At 42.3% G+C, this 24,319-nt stretch overlaps 1 protein-coding gene across 2 annotated transcripts in view; it reads right to left on the bottom strand.

Annotated features, from left to right (window-relative positions):
• The window catches only part of Eva1a (eva-1 homolog A, regulator of programmed cell death), a 52,891-nt gene that overhangs the window by 15,732 nt on the left and 12,840 nt on the right, over nt 1-24,319 (bottom strand). The window contains exons 2-3 of one of the 2 annotated variants that reach the window (XM_090336601.1): nt 1,716-1,878; nt 295-473 (exon numbers count right to left, since the gene is read on the bottom strand). In XM_090336601.1, the coding sequence (XP_090192727.1) occupies nt 295-394 (100 nt within the window). In that variant the 5' untranslated portion in view covers nt 395-473; nt 1,716-1,878. Of the gene's footprint in view, nt 1-294; nt 474-756; nt 1,057-1,715; nt 1,879-24,319 lie in introns of those variants that run through there. The other variant, XM_090336602.1, reaches the window with a different exon arrangement.

The following is a 24,319-nucleotide window of genomic DNA, read 5'->3' as shown; positions in this document are numbered from 1 at the left end:
CCTCAACAGAGTTGATGCATTAAGACAGCAGCCACCGGTAGCCTCAGGCTACTTCAATCACCCGCTTGTCTGAAAAGAAACCAAACATTTCCATCAAGATAAAGCTCTCATAACCCTTCATCTGCCAAATTCCAGAGAATGCCAAGCTTAACTCTTAAGCAGAAGACCTTTTTATCTCAAAATGCAGCGGAGCAGAACTCTTACTGTGATTACATAGCATTCTCTCCTAGTACAAGACCAGGACACAGCCCTGGACCCTGCCCACCCCTGGCCCAACCAAGGCCAGGTACTTACCTGAGACAAAGGAATAGGCAGCTAGGATATTGCTGAGCAAACTCATGTCTGCCGGCTGTGTGATCCCTGACTCCTTGTGGGGCATGACGGGAAGCCTCATGTGGCATCCAGAGAAAAGCTCCCGAATATTTCAGCCAAGTCCACCTGGCCACTCTCTCTCTCTCTCCCTCTCTTCTCTCCTGTTTGGAGACAAAGAATGGCTTTTGACAAACATTCTCCTTCCTAGGGGTTTTATTCCAGGTATCCTACACTCAAACCCAAATTCAGTCTCCTGAATGACATCTACCTTTCCCAGCTGGGAGCCACTGAGATCCCAGAATAAAGATGGTGTCCTCTTTGTTCACAGGAATGTCCTCATATTCAGAGAGGCAGCAGGGCCTTACATCTGATTTTCCTAGTCTTTCTCTTTTCTCTTCCCTGTCTCCTCCCAGCTCCCAACTTCAACATGCCTTCCCCTCTTACCTTTCCTGAGACTCACTCTACTGTATTCTCTCAGGTTCACCTTCCTGATCTATCAGGTCCGAATCGTCATCACCACCATCACTGCATTTTAACCCCATATCACAATTTGCTCCTCTTCTGCTTTCCCGGGAGCCTGTACTGATACCATTTATGTACTTTGTTCAGTTTGCCTTGCCTATCAGGTCAAAAGCTGCCGCTTTGGCAATGGGTCAGAGCCGGCTCTTCTAGAACTATAAATGTGGCAACAGTTCTAAAAATCCCTGTAAGAATTTGTAAGCTTGGCCTGTTTTCATCCCCCCAGTTCCATGACCCATGTGGAACAGAGTTGAGGCACACACACACACACACACACACACACACACACACACACACACAGACTTCCCTCTAGTAGCACCATTTTTCTATTGGGCAAGACAGATGCAAATCTATTTCACTGTGAAGGGATGGAACATTTGCACAGATGTGTGCAGCACATTCCTTGTCTAGCATCTTCCTGAGACCCAACACTCAGAAGATAATTTACAGAGAGGCCCTGAAGATAAAACAGGTGAACTCAGAACTAAGATAGACACAGCCCAGAGGCTCTTAGGGCAGCCAGTGGCAGTGTGTGGGTATGTAGGGAACGAACCACCTGGTACCGGGCTTTCTACAATAGACGAATTGCTGATTAAAGGCCTGGACTTCACCGAACTTCAAAGATAGCATCCAGGATGTGTGGCCTGTGTGGATACATTCTAAATGGCTAAATAGATAAGCTGTTGTAATCGGCTTTCATTTTACTAGCTCATTGACTTTTCTTTTTTTGCAGGCTTCCGTCATCTATTTATACTGACTGTGATCGCTGGGTGAAAGGTGTGAGAGGGAATGTGCCTGATAATGGTACATTTTCCTCTTATATTTCAGTAGCAGGAATGAGCACCTTCTGATACCTAAGTGCCAGGTCAGTAGCTGTGCATTACCTAGTGTGTAGAGGGTAGTAATCTCCTCATTCCTTAGCTATCTGGGAGGAGATGTACTGTCAGGGACACAGCAGTGTCTGGTAAAGATGGATCATCTCTGATGATACTCGTTTCACTCAGCAAAAATTCTGAACTTGGGTGGTGCCAGTTGGTTTCTCAGGCTCTGAAAGAAAAAAAGAGGTGACACAAAAACCATCACATACCCAAGAGATCACATTTTCATACCACAGGAACACAGCAGAGAGCATGGTTGGTGTGAACCTGGATCCTCTAAGAGACAAAGTCCACTCAGAGACACAGTCCATGCTAGAGAAACATGGACCAGACTGCCAGAAAAACCAGCCTCCCAAGGTCACAGCAGAAAGGAAGCAAGAGGTAAAAGAACAAAGACATGGTGCTTCCTCTTCCTTCCCATCAGCCAAAACCCACAAATGCAGCTAGAGTGGGATGTGCCGGTCTGGCCCCTCATCAATGAAGTTTGTAGGCCAACCGCTCTGGAACAGGAAGGGAGGGGATTCAGTTCCCAGATAGCATTGCTCTGATGGACTATGAGAAAACGTCTCACGCAGCTTTGTGTGGGCACAGAACCCCTGGAAATGCTGACATGTGCTTTCCCACAACCTGCTCCTTCTATACAGATGAACTCTCTTTCACCCAGCCAAGGTGGCTCTTTTCTGCCCCCTGCCCCCACCAACTTTATTGAGGAGTAGGTAGGAAAAACAGGATGGATCTCAGAGCTCCTGGAGCACAAAGCACCCCTGCTCTGTTGGAACAGACTCATCCGTTGTCACCACACCATCTTGCCTACCCTATGGTATTTAACTCCTAACTGTTGATACATCTTTGATACTATTGTATCACAAAGGATTTACAGTACCTTTCTATCTCCACCTTTCCTGTCAAGAAATTCAGGACAAAAACAGAAAAGAAACTCAAGGCACAGGATCAGTAGTTCTTTATAGGTTCATGCACTAACAAGGGAAATCACATCTCTGAAATGCAAACTATCGTAGAAATAGTCAAGGACTGCCTTGGGGATGTCACCTTGAAGAGCAAACAGCTCCCATATATAGGCTAAGCAGGAGATGCTCATGGTACTCTAGAAATGACTGTGCAACTGGGAACCCCAACTTTTACTAGAGAACTGAAAAACACCACAGATTTCAGATACATGCAATATGCTTGCTAAGAATAAGCTGGCTTCCATTCTGTCAATGCACTACAGCTAATCATCTCCAAGGACACATTGTAGAGCCTGTCTTTACCTAAAAATTCTACCTCACCTATGGGGGCTGGACTGAGAACCTCTTATAGGTAAGGATTGCTTTAATTTCCCTCTTCATTCCAAATGTCCCACCATAAGTGTCAGAGCTGACACCCAGCACCTTTCAGAGAAAGGACTCACACTCAGAAATCCCAGTTTAATCAGAACCTTCTGCCCAAATTTCTCACACACCTAGAATGCAAGCAAACATGCCTCCATCTTCTCCATGACTTCTCAACCTCTTAGCTCACTCAAAATTATCAGTTCACTTCCTCTCCCCTCCCTGTACATAACCTGGCTATTGCAAGTGCAGTTCTCCCTATTTTCACTAGAACACTTCTCTTATCTCCAAAACAAAACAAAATAGAGGCTATCTACTGGAACTCTTTCATATTATCTTGGCCTTTGTCCATCTTGTCTCTAAGGCATTGTCACGTGTGTTCTTCACCAAATCCTTTCCTTTAACTTTTACAGGATGTAGTTCCATCAGTGATTCATCTTTCCTTCCTTTTCTTTGTTTATATTGATTTCCATCTCCTATATAAAATATTAAGTGGAAAGATGGACACATGCGTAGAGAGATTATATGCATACATAATTTCTTTTTTTTTTTTTGCCAGTCCTGAGGCTTGTTCTCAGGGGCTGGGCATTGTCTTTGGCCACTTTTTTTGCTCAAGTAGCACTCTGCCACTTGAGCCACAGCATCATTTCTGGCTTTGTGTGCGTGTGTGTGTGTGTGTGTGTGTGTGTGTGTGTGTGTGTGTGTGTATGTGGTACCAAGGAATTGAACCTAGGGCTTCATGCAGGCTAGACAAGCATTCGACCTCTAGGCTATACTCCCGGCCCCTGCATATATAATTTTTTTCAACCATTCAGTCTTTTTCTTCATATTTCTCCCCCACCATATATACAGAATATACAGATGTATGAGTATACTCATATACACAGATATAAATAAAGATATGTAGGTACATGTTTTTCTTGATCAAATATTTTCTTACTCTTTTTTGAACAACATTCCATTGTGATCATTTTATCTACTACAAACATTATTAATTTCCTCCTCTTTAGTTTCTTGTCACTCACTCTCCTTTCCTTTACAGACAGACATGAAAACTTACTTTTTCTTTCCATTGCTCTTGCCCTGAGGCCTTGCAGCCCGGAAGCAGACTGCTTTCATATCCCAAGGCAGAACCCACTTTTCTTAAGTCAATAAATACTCATTAAATTTCATTAGTTCTAATTTATTTAGTTTATCTAACTGCTGCTAACAAGGGACTGAGAATGCCCTGAAAGAAGGTCCACATTTTATTCACTTATGTGCCCACTGCACATAGCATTCATTCCATTGAATGAGTGAATCTAGAAATGACTAGAGTTGTCAGTGAGATTTGCAGTCCAGCTTCCTACAATGAAAAGAGAACGAAGCAATGTAAATGAAGTGGTGCAGGAGAAGTTGGGAAAGAGTAATTAACTCTAATAATGGAGCAGCAATGGGGAGAACTCATAAAGATTCCATAGACAGAGATAACATTCAACCTGAGAGTTGAACTACTGAGTACTAAATTCATGACTAATTATGTTAACAGTTCACATTTACTGAAGCCTTCTTTTGCAATAATGTAGTTTGCTGAATGCTTTGTGAGGAATATTTAAGTCTCACAATAAGCTTGGTATTGCTCTTATTTTTCAGATGAGACAACTAAGATACAAAGACCTGTAGTTATTCAGCTATAAAATACTGGAACTGTGATTTAAACATAAGCAGCATAACTTCACTGTTTTAACTTCTAACCTGTCTCTACCCAGAGTAAGAAAGGACTCAAGTATCTATGGCACCAATGGAGGGAAAACTGGGGTAGACTCAATGACTCAAAAAAAGCTGAAGATGACATTGGAAGTGGACACTGGAGGATCTACAGTCCCTTAAATAATTTTAACTTTATTTTACAGACACTAAAGAGTATTACCAGGAGGATGATACAGTCTCTTCTGCTTTCTATGAAGAAAATGCTGGCCTAAGTGTGGAAGATTTGCTGGAGAAGTCACAGATGGCCTGAAATGTTTGTTAGGGGGCCAACAAATCCAAGTAAAGAATGATGAGCACCAGAAACTAAGGGGATCGAGTAGCTAAAGAAGTTAGTAACCCAGGAACCTCACAAGAGCATACCAACATCCAATGAAGGCCTGTTTCCTAGCCAAAAAAATGAGCAAAGGATAAGCCTATTAAGATAAAACACTTTTAGACAACTATTCTACTACAGCCAAACATCACAGGAAAAAAAAAATATGTCCATACCCATACCTGCACCTATAGGAGCAAAGCTGAAGTGAAGAGCCTAGACTTCTACCCTTAGAAGATGATAAACAAGACCTAGCATCCCTGCCAGACTGATGTCACAGAAAGCCAAGCAGGCAAATGAAACTCATCCCAGGTAGCTGGTAATGAGCCATCATCGATGCCATTATCAGTGAAGGCTAGGAGGAAACACTTGGTCAGCTTTTAAAGGTTTGCGTTGCTACCACAGAATATCACAAGACCGGATAATTTATAAGGAACAATAATTCGCCTTATAGTTCTTGAGGCTAATAAGGAAAATATGAAGGCACCAGCACCTTGGGGAAGGTCTTTGTGTTATATCACCCCATGGAATTAGGTGGAAGCTCATGAAAGAGTAAGAGACTAGCCTAAACCCATTTTTATCGCAAATCCACAAGCTCTAGAAATAATGCTGACATAGAATCCTTAAGATCTAAGCAACTCTTGGTAGACCCCACCTTCTGATGCTAACACATGAATTATGGCGATATATTCAACCCACAATGTACCCTGAACAAAAAATAACAAGATACTTCTCCATTTTGGGGCAAACTCTGAGGTAGCTCTTCTGGAGAGTCAGGGTACTCACAAGCACAATGGTTACAAGCCTCGCCTCAGTGGATTCAGAGCTTCTGTTCTCATCCAAAAGCAATGAGAAGCCCACCAACAGAAGACAGAAGCCAACACCACAATGACAGAAAACAAAACGGACAGGATTTTTAAACATCCATAGTAAAACATTTTGGTGAGCACCTTTGAAGATGTTTGAAATAAATGAAAACTACTAAAAGTCTCAGTAAAGATACAGTCTCAGAAAAACAAACTAGAAGATATAAAGAAAATAGTGAAATTACAGAATTTTTAAAATATGACAATTAATAGAAAACACTGTGTAAAAGAACTCAGCAGAATGGATTGGGCATAGGAAACAATCAGCAACCTGAAAGACAGAACTGAAATTATCAACAGAAAAACCAACTGAAAAGAAAACAAATAAACTTAGAGACTTTTAGAATGATGAACACCCCCACACACACACAGAGGAAAAAACCTACATTAAACTAAAGGTGTATCACCAGAGTCCAGAAGGAGAGGAACAAGTGGGAGGAACTAAAAGAGTAACAAAGAATAAGCTTTAAAAAAAATTCCGAAGTTAAGAAAGCAGTGACATTGATCAATCTGCATTGCACTCATAAACTGACATGTTAAACAGAAACCCCCTTCTGCTCTTTTTTATAACTTCTTAGTAAAAAGTAATGAAATACAAAACTTTCCAAAAGTACCCACTGATGTAGTAAGCCTTAGGTAGGGTAAATACAAAGAATTCAATGCCAAGACTTGAAAACTAGAAACTGAAGAAACATATTGAAATCAGTCTGAGAATAATGACAGTTTAACTATAGGGAAAAGCCAATCTGATAAGAAAATTTCTTATCGGATACCTGGGAGACCAACACATAAAAGATGCATTTCAAGTGATGAAAGAAAAGAGTTATCAATCAGCAATACATACTCAGCAAAAGCCATCTTTCAGGAATAAAGGTGAAATATATCCCCAATTAAGGAACCCTAAGAAAACTATCACAAGAATAACAGAAAGAAGTCTAAACAGACTGAAAAGGGGGAAAATAAATTATAAGGAAGGATATATGAAAGAAAATCTACAGTTAAATAGAACAGGCTTTCCTTTTCTTCATGCGTTTTCTAAACTGTATTTAACAGTTGGAGAAAAAAAATGATCATTTTCTGATGTGGTTCTAATTGTAATGGACAGAAATATCTATAGCAATTAGATTATAATTGGAGATCAAGAAAACATTTAAAAGAAGGAAAATTTCTTATACTTTATTCAGAGTGGTGAAAAAGCATCAATAGGCTGTGCTACATTTGCATTTATAATGTAAACCTATAATAACCACTAAGAAAACTAGATGAAAGAAATACACTCAAAAATACTACAGACAGGGGCTAGCAGTTTAGCCTAGTGGTAGAGTGCTTGCATAGCATGCATGAAGACCCGGGTTCAATTCCTCAGTATCACATACATAGGGGAAAAAAAGCCAGAAATGGTGCTGTGGCTCAAGTGGTAGAGCTCTAGCCTTGAGAAAGCCCAAAATCCCAAGGACAGTGCCGAAGCCATGAGTTCAAGGCCCAGGACTGCCAAAAAATAAAAAAAAAGTACTACAGACAAATCAAAATGAAATTGTGATAAGTGTGAAAGTAATCCAAGGAAGGCCAGAAATAGAAAACAGGGAAAGACAAAAATGAAATGAACAGAAACAGAGGTGGCTATCTAAATGAACCAATTAAAGATATTGTTGGCATAGTAGATTAAAAAACTTTGCCCAACTATATGCTGTCTACAAGAAACTAACTTCAAATCTAATAATATGAACAAGTTTCAATAAAAAGGATGAAAATTTTGTATCATGCAAAAATTAATCAAAGTAATGCATGATGATAAAGTGAACTTCAAAACAATGACAACTATGAGAGTATTCTTTCAAAAATACTTATAAAATTAATAAAACTGTAGTAAGACTAACAAAAAAAGATGAAAAGACAAATTATCAAAACTGAAAATGTTTTAGTGATTTGCAGATGTATAATTGACAATAAGAAATACCAGGAGAAAATGTTATATAAATTTGATGATTTTGATCAATTACATAAAAAAATAAAGTATCACCATAACTCACCCAATATAATAAAGATGATTCAATTAATAGTATAACTACTAAGAAACTGAATTCCCAGTTGAGCTAATCCCTCATCTCTAGACCAAACTGTTTTGTTAGAAAACTCTACTAAATACTTAAAACATTTGCAATCTCTTCCAGAGAATTAATTTATTTTAGGAATCTAGTATGACCCTGATACCCCTCTCACCCCAAACAATGACAGTAGAAAAACCAGAAAACTCAAAATCCTCAGGAACACAGACATGAAAATCCCTAACACAGCATCAGCAAACAGGATCTGACAGCATATTAAAAAAACATTTTATGACATGAAGGTGGTAGGACTTATCCCAAGAATGCAAGGCTTATTCATTATTCAAAAACCCATCAATGTAATCAACCATATTAATAGATAAAAGAAGAAAAAGTCATATTAATTGATGCTCGCAGCTTTGAAGACTAAGTCCAAAGAGCACAACTCTGCCAAGGGTCCTCTTGGCTGAAACACATCGTGGAAGATACTCATCACATAAACCAGAGGGATGGCATGGCAGACTGGACACCAAAGAGTAACTGGGGATTAACTGGAGTCCCTAGAGAACTGCATTAATCCTTTCTATGGTTGTGTCCCGAAAGGACCTCCTATTATGCCAACCTTTTAAAGTTATTCCATCACCTCCCACATCGACACACTGGCGACTACGCCTCCAACACACGAACCCTTGGGAGACAAACCACATCCAAACCATGGCGGTGTTCAATTCATGTAATTATAATTTTTATGTGCCAGTGTTACATGGATAGCACTCAGAAGTGTATTTTCACACCGTTTTATATCTGAATAGACAGAAACACAAGCTGAGGCTCATGCCACCTGAACTTGGCCAAGAATGCTCATTTTATTTATTTATTTTTTCCCCAAATGAGCAGGGTATCTGAAAATGTGAATTGCAACCCCATCCTAACGTTTCATTGTACAAAGCAAAATGTTGAGTTTCCACAGCTGCTGGCTTCAGCTTACCCAGAGGAATAGTTTGAGTGAAATATTAATCTCTGAGAAAGCCACAACGGGATAAGATTGCACAGTAATTCAAGCAGCATGTGCAAAATTTATTTAGTGTTTGGCTGGGAATGGTTTTAATTATGTGAAGTTTTTAGAATGAGAAGAAAGTGATGGAAGATGTTTGACTAAATCTGTGATGGAGGCCCTACATGCCCCCACACTTCTCTCCAGTTTCAGTTTATTTCTGCAGTCCCCAAACCATAAACACAAAGGGAGCTCTCGTGGAACTGGATGAGAACACTGTCAGAGCCAAGGTACAGCCATTAACAAAAAGGAGTCAGGACAGGAGACACAAACATCTGCTATTCAAAGCCCCCAAGTGTGGCACACAGGTCAGGTGTCCTGTCACAAGTTCCTACTACCTGGGTAGAGACAGAAGGGTGACAATCCAAAGGAATGTTGAAAACCCAAGAGGTAGAATGTAAGATGTTTTCATCCAAAGTCTCAAGTGAATGGAAAGTGCCTGGTGTGTGTGTGCTTTGCTCCTGCTGCTCCACTGGGTCTGGAGCTCTTTGACAATATGACCTTACCTCAGATTCTCCTTCATGGAGGAGGCACAAGGAGATCCAAGAACACTGAGTTTGGATAGTTTGTAAGAAATACAAAGAATTTATAGGGAATGACTTTAAATCCCATTGTGACTCTGAAGTGATACCTAAAAATGTTTGGGAGCTATCCACACAAATATGGATATAGATGAAATCATCTGAGAATGAATATCAGGTGTGAGGAGAAAGCTTGTGGCCTTGGGAACCCCAACCTAAAGTATCCATTGGAAACTAAAGAAACCGTTGTGAAAACTGGTAGGTAACAGTTGTACAGAGTGGAAGACAGGCACGACCTTCAAATCACACCAGACACAAGAAGAATTGGCACATTGGCACGTGCCTGAAAAACTTTCACTAAACCCTATGTGATTTTCCTCCTAGAATTGAGGTAGTGTAGGACATGCTAGCAGACAATGCGAATCCTTGGTTGAAGACAATAAAGGCCATCCACTTGCTGTACATTTTTCCTAACCAGACTTCCTTGAGAAAAGGCACCATCTACTACCAAAGGTCTCCCAAGCCTGATATCTCTGAGACATCTACAGATGTGGAGAACAAACAGATTTCTGAAGATACAAATGGGAAAAGGAAGCATCAAATTTGTTTCTGTGTTGGCCTTCCAGTTCCAGAAATGTCCTGTAGGGACACTGCAATGATTAAAATTGATTAAAATTAGAATCTAAGCAAGGAGAGCCTAAGAAACTGGGGGGAGGGGGAGGGTCGCGGGGAGGGCTCAAAACTCCTGAGTACAGACAGCCTGCTGGCCCAGGACAGTCCTCCAAATAGATTCTGAACCAGAGATGTGACATAGACAGGGATGGTGTGGAAGCCAACAGCTCCCACCTGAGACCCTTCCTGATCATTCTTCACCAAAGGGAGCTAGTCCCCCAGCCAGGTAAAACTTGCTCTGTCTGGTTCAATTCAATAGAATACAAGCAAATTGTTGCATACCCAGGAGATGGAAAGCCCTGAGCTGGGCAGACATTTATCTAATTGTAACAATGAGGTCTTTCCACACCAGGCCTGGCTGAATATCCCAGCTAGGACTACAACTGTCTTATACCTTTCTCCCAGACAAGGGAGGTCAAGCTATTTTGTTTCAAGGGCTCTCCAAATATTTGATTCAAGTTACATTTTAAAACATTTTAAAAACTATAAATAGACATACTGGATGAAAATGTAACTAATCACAGACACCATAGGTCTGATTAAGAGACTTACATCCACCTCGGAATAAAGATTCTATTACTCAAGCCATGAATATGTTAGAAAACATGTAGCTGTGCCATGAATTAGGAAATTTGTAGATGCATAAAGATCTTTCAACAGCTTGGATCCAGGCAAGTCTTTTCATGCTGTAAAACTCTACAAGCAAGAACATCATCACCACTTAGGCTTCCAAGTGTCATGTTCAATTAAAATGCCAGGTGAGGCTCAGTGTCTCTCACTGAATGCATGCTTTATAAAGATATAAACATCTTATATCACCATGTACAATGATAGTTGTACTCTACAATAATGGGTGATAGCTGTGACTGTTGCTTTTGTTTTAATGTGAGATTGTTCAGCAGACTTTCAAAGAACAGATTCTAATGCAGGCCTACCCTATTATGTCTCCTATGACCCACAGTGTTAGATGTCTGGGCTCAATGTTCCCAATTAATCAATATTTGCTATATTAAAAACTTGAAGTGGTAACTAAAGAGGAACAAGCATTGAAATTGCTCATTAATTTTTTTTTTAATTAGATTGCTGGGAGCTAATGGCTCATGCCCTAATCCTTGCTACTCAGATGGCTGGGATCTGAGGATCATGATTCAAAGGTAGCTCAGGCAGGAAAGGTCCTGAGACTTTATTTTTGGCCTTTCCTGGGGCTTGAACTCAGGGCCTGGGCACTGTTCTTAGACTTTCTTTTTTTTCTTTTTTGCCAGTCCTGGGCTTGAGCTCAGGGCCTGAGCACTGTCCTTGGACTTTCTCAAGGCTAGAGCTCTACCACTTGAGCCTCAGCACCACTTCCGGCTTTTTTCTATATATGTGGTACCGAGGAATCGAACCCGGGTCTTCATGCATGCTAGGCAAGCACTTTAACCACTAGGCCAAACTCTTGGCCCCTGTTCTTAGACTTTCTCAAGGCTAGGGCTCTATCATTTGAACCAAAGAGCCATTTCCGGCTTTTTCTATGTATGTGGTACCAAGGAATCAAACCCAGGTCTTTAAGCATGCTAGGCAAGCACTCTACCACCTGGCTATACTCTTGGCCCTAGCCCTGAGACTCTTTAGCTCCAACAAACAACTCAGAAAAAGCTGGAAGTAGCACTGCGGCGCAAATGGTAGAGCACTAGCCTTGAGCAAAAGCTCAGGGATATTTCCAAGGCCTTAAGCGCAAGCCCCGGGACTGGTGCAAAAAGAAATAGTGTAAAGCTGAAAGCCTGGCTCAAGTTCTAGCACATGACAAGCAAGCATGTGGTCCTAAGTTCAAATTACTTTGTCAATAAAGAATGACAACATCTTATAATGACGTAAGCCAGAAGTATATTCTGCCAAAAAAAGTTATAACTTGGTAAGGGAACTTGTTTATCCACTCCTTTTGTTTACATCTCTTAAAATTAAGGAATGCAAATATTATTACGTGGCAGGAGTCAAAATCAAAACCAATTTTCCTAAATTCCTTCAAGTCGTGGGACTGTTTGAATGAGAATAGCTTGAATCTGCAAGGTACCCTGTTGAAAGCACTATTAGTCTCAATGTTTAGTTGTCAATTTTCTCTAAGCAAAATAGCCAACACACAATAGAGGAGCACACATGACAGCAAGAGTGCACCAGGCTATATTCCAACTTTCATATGCAAATCAACACCCATTGTTCTCATTAATGAACTATACGTAATCACCTAGAACTGCCAAGCAAATAATATGCATAACAAAATGCCAGTTTCTTCCATTCCACTGACTAATATTCTGTATAATATTTCATTGAGTTCCAATGCTAACATGTCTTTGAAAGTCACTATGCCGCTGAATACATGACTGAATTCATGGGTGAAAATCAATATACTAAGCAGTTGAGAAACATGTCTTTTGGCTAAACTACGAAAGTGTAAGTATGCTTCAAGTATATAAAATCATGCTTGTTGAATTCACTTAGAAAGGAAGATTTGGGTGCAAATGAAGTTTGGAAATAGGAAAAAGGAGAAAGCAGCGATGGAAGTTCTGCCTTCCTAGGAAGATTCTGTTCCTACAGAACAGCTAGCAGTGCAGATCAACGAGGTGAAGGTCAGTGGAAGCCATGTGTGACCAGTGGCCATCAAAAACAGCTTAGCTGAGTAAATGGTAGCAGTGAGGTCTGTAGAGCTGGTCATGTGATTCAGGGGAGGGAGGCCCAGGGGAACGGTGTAGCCTGGAATGCTTAGTAAAGCCAGGCACACAGGACTCATTTGTCCACTGGAGGGAAAGAAGACATCTACTGTACTCTAGGACTGGAATAATCGGGAAAACAAGCCAGACACAAGTCTCTAGAGAAGGAGAGGCTGTTAACAGAGGCAGCTAAGAGGCAGCCAGGGGAAAGGAGCTATAGTTGGCATCCTGGAAAGAAGTGGCCACAGAAATGACTCTTAAAGAAGGAGTAGGAGGGGGCTGGGAGTTTAGCCTAGTAGTAGAGTGCTTGCTTACATGCACAAAGACCCTGGTTCAATTCCTTGGTACCACATAGAAAAAAGCCAGAAGTGGTGCTGTGGCTCAAATGGTAGAGCTCTAGCCTTGAGAAAGCCCAAGGACAGTGCTCAGGCCCTGAGTTCAAGCCCTAGGACTGGCAAAAAAAAAAAGGAGTAGGAGTGAATCAAGTAGGTGACAGTTGAGGGGTAAGGGAGGAGAGAATATCTCAGCTGATCACATTCCTCAGACAGACACATGATGTCAGAGAACTAGATATTTGGAAACTAGTGGCTCAACCTGGGTGCAACACACAAGAAAGGCACAGTAAAGATGGAACTGTTAGGGGAATGGGCCCAGTCACGACAGGGCCCAATGTAAGAGAGCTCAGATGCTGTCCTGTCAGCTATGGTGGGTGTTAGGCTGGGAGAAGCACAGTTGAGACTTGCACACAATACTTCTTGATTCAATTCCTTTACATTATTTGTGTGGAACCCTCATAAGAACACTCCAAGAACAGAAACTGCCTTTTTCATCTTTTAGCCTTTATGTTCTTGGAGTTTAAGACAGTACTTGGAATGAACTGGAAGTCAACATGTTAAAATAAATGGGGGATATGAAAAGCACGGAAACGAGAGCCCACCAGGCAGATGCAGCAAGCATCTGAAGCAAAGGCTGATTGATTAGGACAGGAAACCATCTGACAGAGAAAAATTAAATGATGAGCAAATACAAACAAAATCTCTACATCCCAAGAATCACAAACAAAAAGTGGCAGTAAAATAACCACAGATGAAGCAGAAACTAGGCTGAGACCCACTCAGGAACCTCAGTTTGAGGAACTTCTTGGATTCCTCTTGGAAAAGGGCTCTGTTTACAGGTTGAATTATCTTTTCCTCTCCCTACCCCCAAACAATAAGGTAAAATCTTCATCTCTAATACCTCCAAACATGACAATATTTGGAAGGCCATCTTTGAAAATTTTAGTTAAGTCATAACACAATGCCATGATGCCTTGTCTATACTGTAACACACACACACACACACACACACACACTCACCATGAGTAAGTGCAAGTGTGAGTTTTTCTATATTTCCTAGGAAACCTCTAACAGTTTTGCAGTTAAACCCAAGTCCAGTCTTGTTCCATTAGAGGCTAATTGAGATCCTTAATATCTTAGAAGTGACAAGAGCTGGACAACCTTGGACAACTGTAATCCTCACTACTTAGGAAGCTGGGATCTGAGGATCATAATTCAAAGCCAGCCTAAGCAGGAAAGTTCATGAGATTCTCATTTCCAGTTAAACACCACAAAGCCAGAAGTAGAGCTGTGGCTCAAGTGGTAGAATATTACCCTTGAGCAAAAGAATCCAGAGGCAGCACCCAGACTATGAGGATCATCACAAAGAGCGGGGAAAGACAAGAGGAAAAGGAGAAGGAAGATAGTGCTCAGTCTCAGAGATGATTATCCATGCTACCTACACCCAGGAGAAATGGTCCAGACTGTGACACCAGATTCCATTTAAGTATCCATTTACCAGCCATGTGGTTTGGGACAAATGAGTTATTCCTAAACTTAAGTTTTGGAAAATAGATATATCTTAATATTCTTATGGATTCTTGTGAATTATGTCTACTGATAAAGACATAAACTCTGACATGTACCAAGCACAGTCTCTGGTGACAAAAAAAAAGTGATTTGAAAAGTGCATGTTATTCTGAGTTCAGGCCCCAAGTGTCCAGAATTGTTTATCCTTTCACTAAAAAGACCCAACCACAAAGAATTAAAGGAAGAACAGGAATAATTCCACAACCCTGGTCATTCTTATCCGGAAAGCATCACAGATCATTTCTCCCCACTGTCTGTTTCTAACTTCCCATGAAACAATATGTATGTGTAGGTGCATGTTTGTGTGTGTGTGTGCATGTTTGTGTGTGTGTGTGTGTGTGTGTGTGTGTGTGTGTGCATGAGCACGAGCATGCCAGTATTGAAGCCTGGGTGCCACAGCTTGTTTGTGGTTATTTGGAGGTAAGAGTCTCTTGGATTTGTCTGCCCAGGTTGGCTTTGAACAGTGATCCTCAGATCTCAGCCTCCTGCGTAGCTAGAATTATAGGCATGAGCCACATGCACCCAGCTGAGTTCTCCTGAACTAAAACACTAGCTCCTAACTCTCTCCATCTATCCTCTTTCCATCCTGTAATCCAGTCTTCACTGATGCACACGAATTATCATTCTGGAGCAGAGGATGGTCCACCATTCAGCTCGCAGGCAATCTAGCCACTGCTTGTTTTGCATGAGGGTTTATTGGAAACATAGCCAGGCTCATTCATGCAGGTATCATCTATGGCTGCTCTTGCACTACAGTGAAAAAGCTGAGTAGATAAAAACTATGTGACCCGCAAAGCTTAAAAATGTATTTTCTAGCCCTTTATGGAAAAAGTTTTGTAGTCTGATAGTAAGTTGTCACTCCTTCCAATGACTTGTTTCTAATCCCCAAACTATGAATCATGGTAATTGGCCAAGCTCATCTCTTTCCACTCCTAGTGCAAGATAAGCTCTATCCTTGCTGAGGAGAGTCCTCTCAAACACACTAGGTTCTTGCCACTGTGTATACAATCACAACCTTCCCTACCAGAAAACTTCTACTTAATTGAAGACTCTTCTTAAATGTTCCTGTCAGAAGGGGAAATGGTGAAAAGGGGTGACATCAAGATGCCTTGTATTCATAAACTGACAACTAAAGATGATGAAAGTATAATTTTAAAGACAAAAAGCCCTTCAGAAACTTCCAGAACTGCCCTCTTGGTCTTCTCCAAGATTCAGCACCTACCCTTGAAGCTGCCTTACCACTGTGTATTTTCTATCATTTGAATAAACATTATGTTCCATACACTGACCAGAGGGCTACACATCTGTCTACTTCCCTCAAAACACATAGCCTATTTATCTGATTTGGGGAGGGGAAGGGGAAGCACAGAAGTTGTGGGACAAAGGAGAAATATTCACTAGACACTATACTGGAAATGAACTATACCACTTGGAGGAATGGGAGGGGGAAAACTGGGAGAAAATGAGGGAGCAAGGTGACGTTGTTCAAAAAGAAATGTACCTATTACCTGACTTATTACTGTAATCTCTCTGGACATCAACTTTACAATCAAATTTTAAAACACCACACACACACACACACACACACACACACACACACACACACACACATGTGCGCGTGCGTCCTAAACTGACTTATCTCTTATTGCCTCTGAAACTACCCATTCACATTCATCATAGCCCTTCCTAAAGTTTGCTGTCCAGTGATTATCTGTGTATTTATTTCTCTGATGTCTATCACCCAACATCTTACTTCCAAGAAGGCCAGAACTAAGACTAGCAAATCACCACCACTTTCTCATCATCCAGTCTGGAGCAAGCTATCTAGAAATCGTGCAGATTTTGGAACAACTAAATGACTGGCCAGACTGAAAAACAGAAAACCAAACAACATTACTTTTATAAATGAATCTAATGAAAGGGAATGAATCCAAAGCATCAAGGCTGTTATTTTTTGAGCACACCAGACACTGACTGCTTCCTAGGCCTTCTGGAGCCTCACAGTTCAGGAACCTCCAAGCTTGAAATAGGACTCTTGAAAGACGCCCTGTTCAATTTTCCTCATGTCCCAAACCTTCAGATCAAGCAAATAATTCAGCTGAAGTGGTGAAAACTTACACACACACACACACACACACCCCCCGAGGCCATTTCCTTTGTGGCCTTTCTGATTGAGGACAGTGTCTTACCAGGAGAGCTCCATCCATAAAGGCTCTCTGTGAAGGTGTGTGCATGTCACTGAGATATTTCCAAGATGAGAGAAATTGCCATTTCAAGCAACGCATATTTATGAGGTTGGCAGCCAAACCTAATTCTAGCCCTGAGCCTCAGATGTCAGCACCAGAAATCAAGGCAAAGTTGAATTTCTTCTTTAAGTAATTTTAACCCTCTGTGGTATCTGCCTGTGATCTGAATAAAAGGATTTTAGATATTAGAGCTTAAAAGATTGTCTTTGCAGCTAGTAAAAATAAGTCATCTCAGAGCCTGTTGGACCTGCATTCTCCATGCCTGCTCATAGCATTTGTATTGAAATGCTAATCTTTTTCATTATTACAAACTTAAACAGTGCTGGGCACTGGTGGATCAGTTATGTAATCCTGGCTACTCAGAAAGCTGAGATTTTTTTTTGCGGGGGAGGGGGGGAGGGTAGTTGTGGAGCTTGAACTCTGGGCCTGGACATTGTCCCTGAGCTCTTCAGCTCAAGGCTACCACCCTACTCCTTGAGCCACAGCACCACTTCTGGTTTTCTAGTGGCTAATTGGAGATAAGAGTCTCACAGACTTTAGTGCCGGGGCTGGCTTTGAACCTCAATCCTCAGCCTCCTGAATAGCCTCCTGAGTAGCTAGGATTACAGGTATGAACGACTGTACCTGGCTCAGAAAGCTGAGATTTGAGGACGGGTTGTTGTTCAGAGCCAGCCCAGCTAGGAAAGTCCATGATCCTGTCATTTCTAAGGAACCAAGAACAGTAACAAAAACAAGCAGGGAGTGAAGTCATGGCTCAAATGGTAGAGCATCAACATCTACCACTTGGTAGGAACAGCATAAAGGCCCCGAGTTCAAGCACCAGTATAAGCACTAAAAACAAAAACAAAAGCAAATTAAAAAAAAAAAAACTTAAATAGCAGCAACTACATCATCCATTCAAAGGGGATGGTGATCCCAGCAGATCTGTTTACACCACAGTTTCTATTTCCTATGAGATAACAAGCAACTCTTTTCCTCCCATGCATTTGCTTTCATGCCCACCCCTTTTCCACTGCTCAGCAGACCAGGTACCTTGTGTCTAGGCCAAAGCTGGTGTTTCCTCCCAACAACCTCCAGTACATTCTGGTTCCCCCTTCCTTCTTCTTTAAGACTTGTACCACCCATCATTGTCAGCTCCCTCACACCTACAAAGATGTCAGTTCCAAAGGGTATGAAGACTTAGCACATTATATTGTCCCAGAAACCCTTCTGAAGGCAAATTCTGTGGATAATACATTGTACATGAACCTGATCGAGTCTGGCTTCATCAAATGATGCATCACTGGACATTGCAAAAGTTTCTCTGTTCTACTTATTAACAACAGCTGGAGATTTGAAGCCAGGACCCTTGAATGACGTGCAGCTCTACACATGGCAGCCATGGAGATCAGTGGGATCATGGGAAATATGAAATACGAAATACGAATACGAAATACAAAAGGCCTCTGTGGAAAGGAAAATGAACGTCGTAGGTTTGTGGCAGCTCTCCAGGGCCTGTGTGTACATACAGGCAGACCTTCTCTAAACAGTGTCTCTCTCTAATTCCACTGTTGTCTCTCCCTTCTGACTGCCATTGTCAAGCCCTGGAAATGGACAACCATGCCTGCTATCTCTGCTTCCTCAGGTTCCGTCCGTTGAGGAGCCACTTTTCTCTCAAATTCCCCTCCATAAAGCTTCAAGAACTTCCTAACTTCCACCTCTATGGATATTTCAGAGCACATGGAGTTGCACAGGACCAGTGCTGTTGCTCCATCCCATCTCCCCTCCTCCACTCCTCCCCTCCTCCACTTCCCAGTCCCACTTCCTCCTGCTCTCTGCAAGTCACCTCCCCATGTGGCCTTCACTAAGTCTTCTCCTCTCCTCCCCACCCCCAAGTAAAAAACACTGCCCCCGAGGAACCCACATTCAAAGTCAACTGTCACATGCCCACATTCTGAAGTTGGGCTACACTATAATCATTAGCTATCACTAATCACTGTGGACCTTGAGCCGATTATTTACCACTCATGGGCCTCAGTTTACTCTGCTATAAAATAGGTACACCCACAGTAGTCCCTCTGGTGACGGCTGTGAAGAGGATGAATACACTGGCGTGTTTAGAACACACAGTACACACTCAGGAAGTGTTATCGACTATAATTCTCACATTTCCTAACTCTCCTGATCCAGCTCATCCCACCAAGACTTCCTTATGTCTTGGTAAAAATCTGCCTCATCTTTAGACAGCTGTACTAAATGTCAAACCTATAAAAACATCTGCCCACAGACACCTCTCCCTGACTAGCCTTGAGTCTTCAAACCCAGCATGTCCACAACTGAGCTCATCACCCTCTTGACCAGCTGCTGCCTCCTCCTCCCAGCTTCTCCGGCACCATTGTTTTCTCTAATGAATGGGCCTACTATATCCTTACCTTAGTTATCCAGGCCAAAATGCTGTAGTCCTCATCTTCGTCTCCTGGCCCTCCCTTACTCCCTCACCCAATCAGTCATAAAATCATGTTGACTTTATTGCCGGAGTATTTCTTGAATGTGTGCCCAATTCTCTAGCCCCATCATTTGTGTCTTAATCACAACCTCATTATTTCTCACTTGGATGCTAGTAACATCAGTAAAAGCATACCGGCCTCTATTAACACATGCTAATTATGGACAAAACACTACATTGGACATTTCATTTGCTTCATCATTTATAACCCTGACCAACAGTCACACTGTATCATCCATGTGGGGAGGAATTAAGAGTATCTGTTTTCACAAGAGGTTTATATGTGTGACTGTTGTTCTTAATATACCATATTATTTCTCTTTTCTTTTGTTGCCCTTTGGTTAATCTCATTGTTACTATATCTGACTTTGTTACCTGGTATATTGTACATATGTTTATTAGATTATTTGTAATAGGAAAGGGAAGGGGGAAAACAAGATGATTAGGATGGGAAAAGGAAATGGGGACAAAAACATGAGAAGGGGTATCACTGTGTGAGAAGTAATGCACCTCCTACCTGGCGAATGTAACTATAACCCCTCTATACATTACAATTTTAAAAAAAGAGTATCTGTTTTCAGAGAAGATAGGGCCTTTGAGACATTGACTCTACAACCTAAGTTACACACATGTTACAAAACATAGTCTGAGACACATCTAACTCCAGACCCCAGGCCTTCTCTGCTTCTAACATAACAGGGTCCTGAATGGTCTTGGGTCATCCATCATTTTCTTCAGTCTGGTCAGAGTGCACTATCATTACAATGATACTTGGACCGTGTTTCTTTCCATCTGGAACCTGCAGTGGCTCCCTAATGCCTCCAAAGTTAAGATTTTTCCTAGTATGGTTATTTTGCTTCTTTGCAAACTCACCTCCCTGCTCTCCAGCCACACCTGCCTACCTTCCTTTCTTCCTTGCAAGCCTAAATGGGCTCCCAACTAGCTGTTCTGAATATCTTCTCCTTTTCTCTCTGGTCCAGAAATCCATGTTTCACTCTCTGCCATACATGTCCTCCTAGACCTGTCAGCTAGATAGCTGCGCCGAGCAGAAGTGTGCCTCCTCTGGGCACTCATATCTATCTGTGATTGCCTCTAACACTTTGGGCGTGTTCCTCAGAATGCCTGTGTTGGAAAGTCAATCCCCAGAGTCACAGGGTAATGGTATGTGCAGGTGGGGCCTTTGGAAGATAATTTGGGTTACCTAAGGTCATGACTATAGGACTTCTACACTTGAGTTTGTGGCTTGATAAGAGGAAGAAGAGACTCAAGCTAGCATGCTTGCTCTACCTGGACATATGATGTCCTTTCACATGTTATGATTCAGCAAATAGCGCTAATTAGATGCCACACTGGGCTATCCAAACTATTAACTCTTTTCCTTATAAGGTATCCAATCTGGGTATTCCTTTGTAGCAACAGAAAATAGAGTAAGACAACATTCATTGGCTGGATGCCTGGGAAACACCACAGCTCATGGTAGGCAACCATGACCTGAGAATCAGCCAGGCATACGATCTGCTTCCAGAGAACTTATTTTAGTGAGAGGGATGAACAGAAGAAAACTGTATTAGTCCCTCTGATTCCCTATCTGCCTTGATTACTGAGACCTTTTAGGGGGGGGAACCCACAAAATTTGTTCATCCCTGTTTCCTAGGGCTTAGATATCAGCAAATAGTGACAGGTTAAGCTGAGGAAACACAACACCAAGGATACCGAGCTGTCTCTGTGAACACAAAAGGTCCCCCACAGAGACATTCCTCATTATTTTCATGTGTGTCTTGTTGAGATTAAATGCCTAAGTCATTAGTTTCCAATTTTTCATGAGGTTCTCAGGATGAGCGTTTGGCAGCTAACCATTCCCGCCCACTGGGACTCCCTGCATCATGAGGGCGCCACAAGCAAGTGGCAGCGCCTAGGGTCACTATCCAATTGCAGAGCAAAGAGAGTCACAGTCAAGAGACTGCTCAGGAACTCAGGAAAGAAGCCTCTTGGGCTGTTGTGGTGGTCTGTCCTGTCCTGACAAGACAAGGGTGCAGGAACATAGACAACAGTGCCGGGAGAGGAAAATGAGCATTTTCCAGCCCTCTGAGATCACAGGGCCCAAAGCAGGAACAAGTCTGTACCCAGCAGCAACTGTCCTTCTGAATGACAGGCAGGAGGGCCCAGGGCAAAGGAGAGAGGCCTCCCTTAGAGCAGGTGTTTTGCAGAAAAAAAAAACACCTCATTTTCCTCCTAAGTTTATGATGGCTTCTTGGTGGAGCTGTATTTCCGCCTCCTCTGGCTTTGGAGGACAAAGTGCAGGCTGTCTTGGTGATCAAAGAAGGGGCAAGAGGAGGGAGAGTCACTGAACCTCAGAGCAGAGAGTTTGGAACTACTCAGGTACAGCTGCCAACATTTGGCAGGGCAGAGGCAAAAAAGAACACAGGAGGAAGCGGCCATGCCCACCCAGAACTCAGCAGCCCACCCTCAGTACCTCTTTTTGGAAAATGGGCTTTTCCAGCCTTAGAGGGAGTTTGTGACAATGAATTTGCCAAGGGCATCTAAAGCCCCTAACACAAAGCCTGGCACCTACCAAAGGAGATAACTGCAGGAATCAACTGCTGGGAACCAGTCATGAGACCAATTGTTTGGAGGAAATAAATGGGCCCCAGAAGAGAACATTTTTTTTCCCTTCCTCTACTCCTTCACCTCTTTCTTCTTACTTCTGCTCTCACTTCTGACTGGATTGAGTCCCCTCTTCATGTCTGCTTGCATCTCGATAACATGGCATTGGTCCTCTGTACTGAGCTGTCTTCTTGTGTATCTCCCATTTAGGCTATGACCATCTTGAAGGTGGGGAATTCACTCATACATCTCTCACACAGTATGTCCATGTGCCTTAGGGGTAACAGAGAGTAAAAAGAGTGTCAATAAAGGGTCTATCTGGAGGGCTGGGTTATACGACAGTGGGAACACACTTGTCTGGCATGTGTAAGGTCTCATGTCCCATCCCCAGCATGGGAGTGTGGGTGGGATCAAGTCTGGGGATGACCTGTAGAAACCCCTATGTCAACTGCTCAGTCGGCAAGCACATGTGCCTGCCATCTACATGGATCTCTATACCACAGACATCATAAAAGTCCTTCTCTGAGGAGAAGGATTGTAAATGAGAACACAGTTCTCAGAAAATGTATTGGTCTTCACAGCAGCTGATCTGCTGGGTCACAGGTTGGTTAAGTTAAAAAAAGACTTGAGTACCAAATTTAGTCTTTCATATCTTTCTGTCTACTGCTCTCTCTCTCTCTCCCCCACCCCTCTCTCTCTCTCTCTTTCTGTTCTCCATCTTTTCTCCCCATTCCCCTGCTCTGAAAGTAATTGTTCCAAAACTCAAACTCTGAGAGAGCCCTGGACATAGTTTATCAGCCAGGGTTTTGAAAAAGGAAACAAAACAACCATACATGGCCATCAAGCTTAGCTTTGTTTTGGCTGTGGCTTCTTTGCTTACAGGAGACAATCTACTTCCCACTCTAGTCCATTGCCCTGGGAGGAAACAAAGCCAGCAGAGACAGAAGGCACAGGCACCATTCAAAGACCTCAGCACACCTGCACTGTACAAACCCTCGCTATTGTTTCCCAACAGTACTGAGACAGAAAGCTGGACTGCTGAAAAGCCATTCACCTTCCCAGACTCATATCTAGGCCTCACCACACATCTTCCAGATCTTTCTTTCTTGATTTTTCTACTTCATAATAGTTTTTCCGATTGATCATGCCACACCAGTCCTCACAAACCCAGCAAGCTCCTCCTTATGTATTAAGGCCTAACTGAAATATCACTTCTGAAGCCTCATCCTGATTCACACAGTGGTGTGGTGGCAAGTTCCTTTGAGCACCCAGTTCTCTGCTCAGATTTCTAATTCTACTGATCACGTTGAATGGCCCGTTCACGTGCCCATCATATGCCATGGACTGTGATGTGGATGATGCATGCAATTCCTTCCTCTTTGTGTTTCTGGTACCCCATAGCCAGCTTTCTTTGCACCTGAGTTCCAAGCTAAAGGTAACTTCAAACTTCCACCATTACTCTGCTCTGAGACCTAAGTACCCTTTATTACACCTAGCAGAATTCACATGAAGAACACAGCCCGAGGTCCATCCACGTGCTTCTTAAGAGGAGCTATCCACGGTGGCAGCCAAGAAAGTGTGACAACAATAGAGGTCTGAAGACCAGGCACCAAGCCTGGTACTCTTCCCTGCCACCAGAGCAGTTTATCATATTGGTTAGGCTGTAAAAGCATCAGCATTACATGTATGTAAGTGATGCCCAAGAATCTTGAGTTTGGTTTTTTCATTTTTTTCTTTTTACCCCAGTCTTTAACAGCCTGGAGGGATTAGTTTTTCAGATCAGCCAGTTGGTGATCTAGAAGAGGGGATAAAGCCAGGAGATGCCAGGTTCTGGGGTCTGGAAGGCATAGCTATGGGAAATTTTCAGGGTCCCAGATAGGCCAATGAACAGGAAAGTTTTCACCCTGCTCTACCTTATGAAGCAGTTCTCATGGAATATGTCTGCCACGCTAACCCTTGCACATACCAGGTGACTTCATCCTACTGAAGTTTTAAGAACAATCTGCCAAAAGAAACAAACTCAGGGGGATTACAGCTGTGTAGTACAGCTGTGGAGGAAGCCAGAGTACACAAAAGCACAGGTTGTTGTGCAAGGCAGTCTGACCGATGGACCAAGTGGTCCAGAGGCTAGCAAGG

This window comes from Megascapheus bottae, chromosome 7 (assembly GCF_031878675.1).
Source record: "Megascapheus bottae isolate mThoBot1 chromosome 7, mThoBot2.hap1, whole genome shotgun sequence".
Classification (NCBI taxonomy): Eukaryota; Metazoa; Chordata; class Mammalia; order Rodentia; family Geomyidae; genus Megascapheus; species Megascapheus bottae.
The sequence above is the reverse complement of the archived record's forward strand: the minus strand, read 5'-3'. Positions and strand labels throughout refer to the sequence as shown.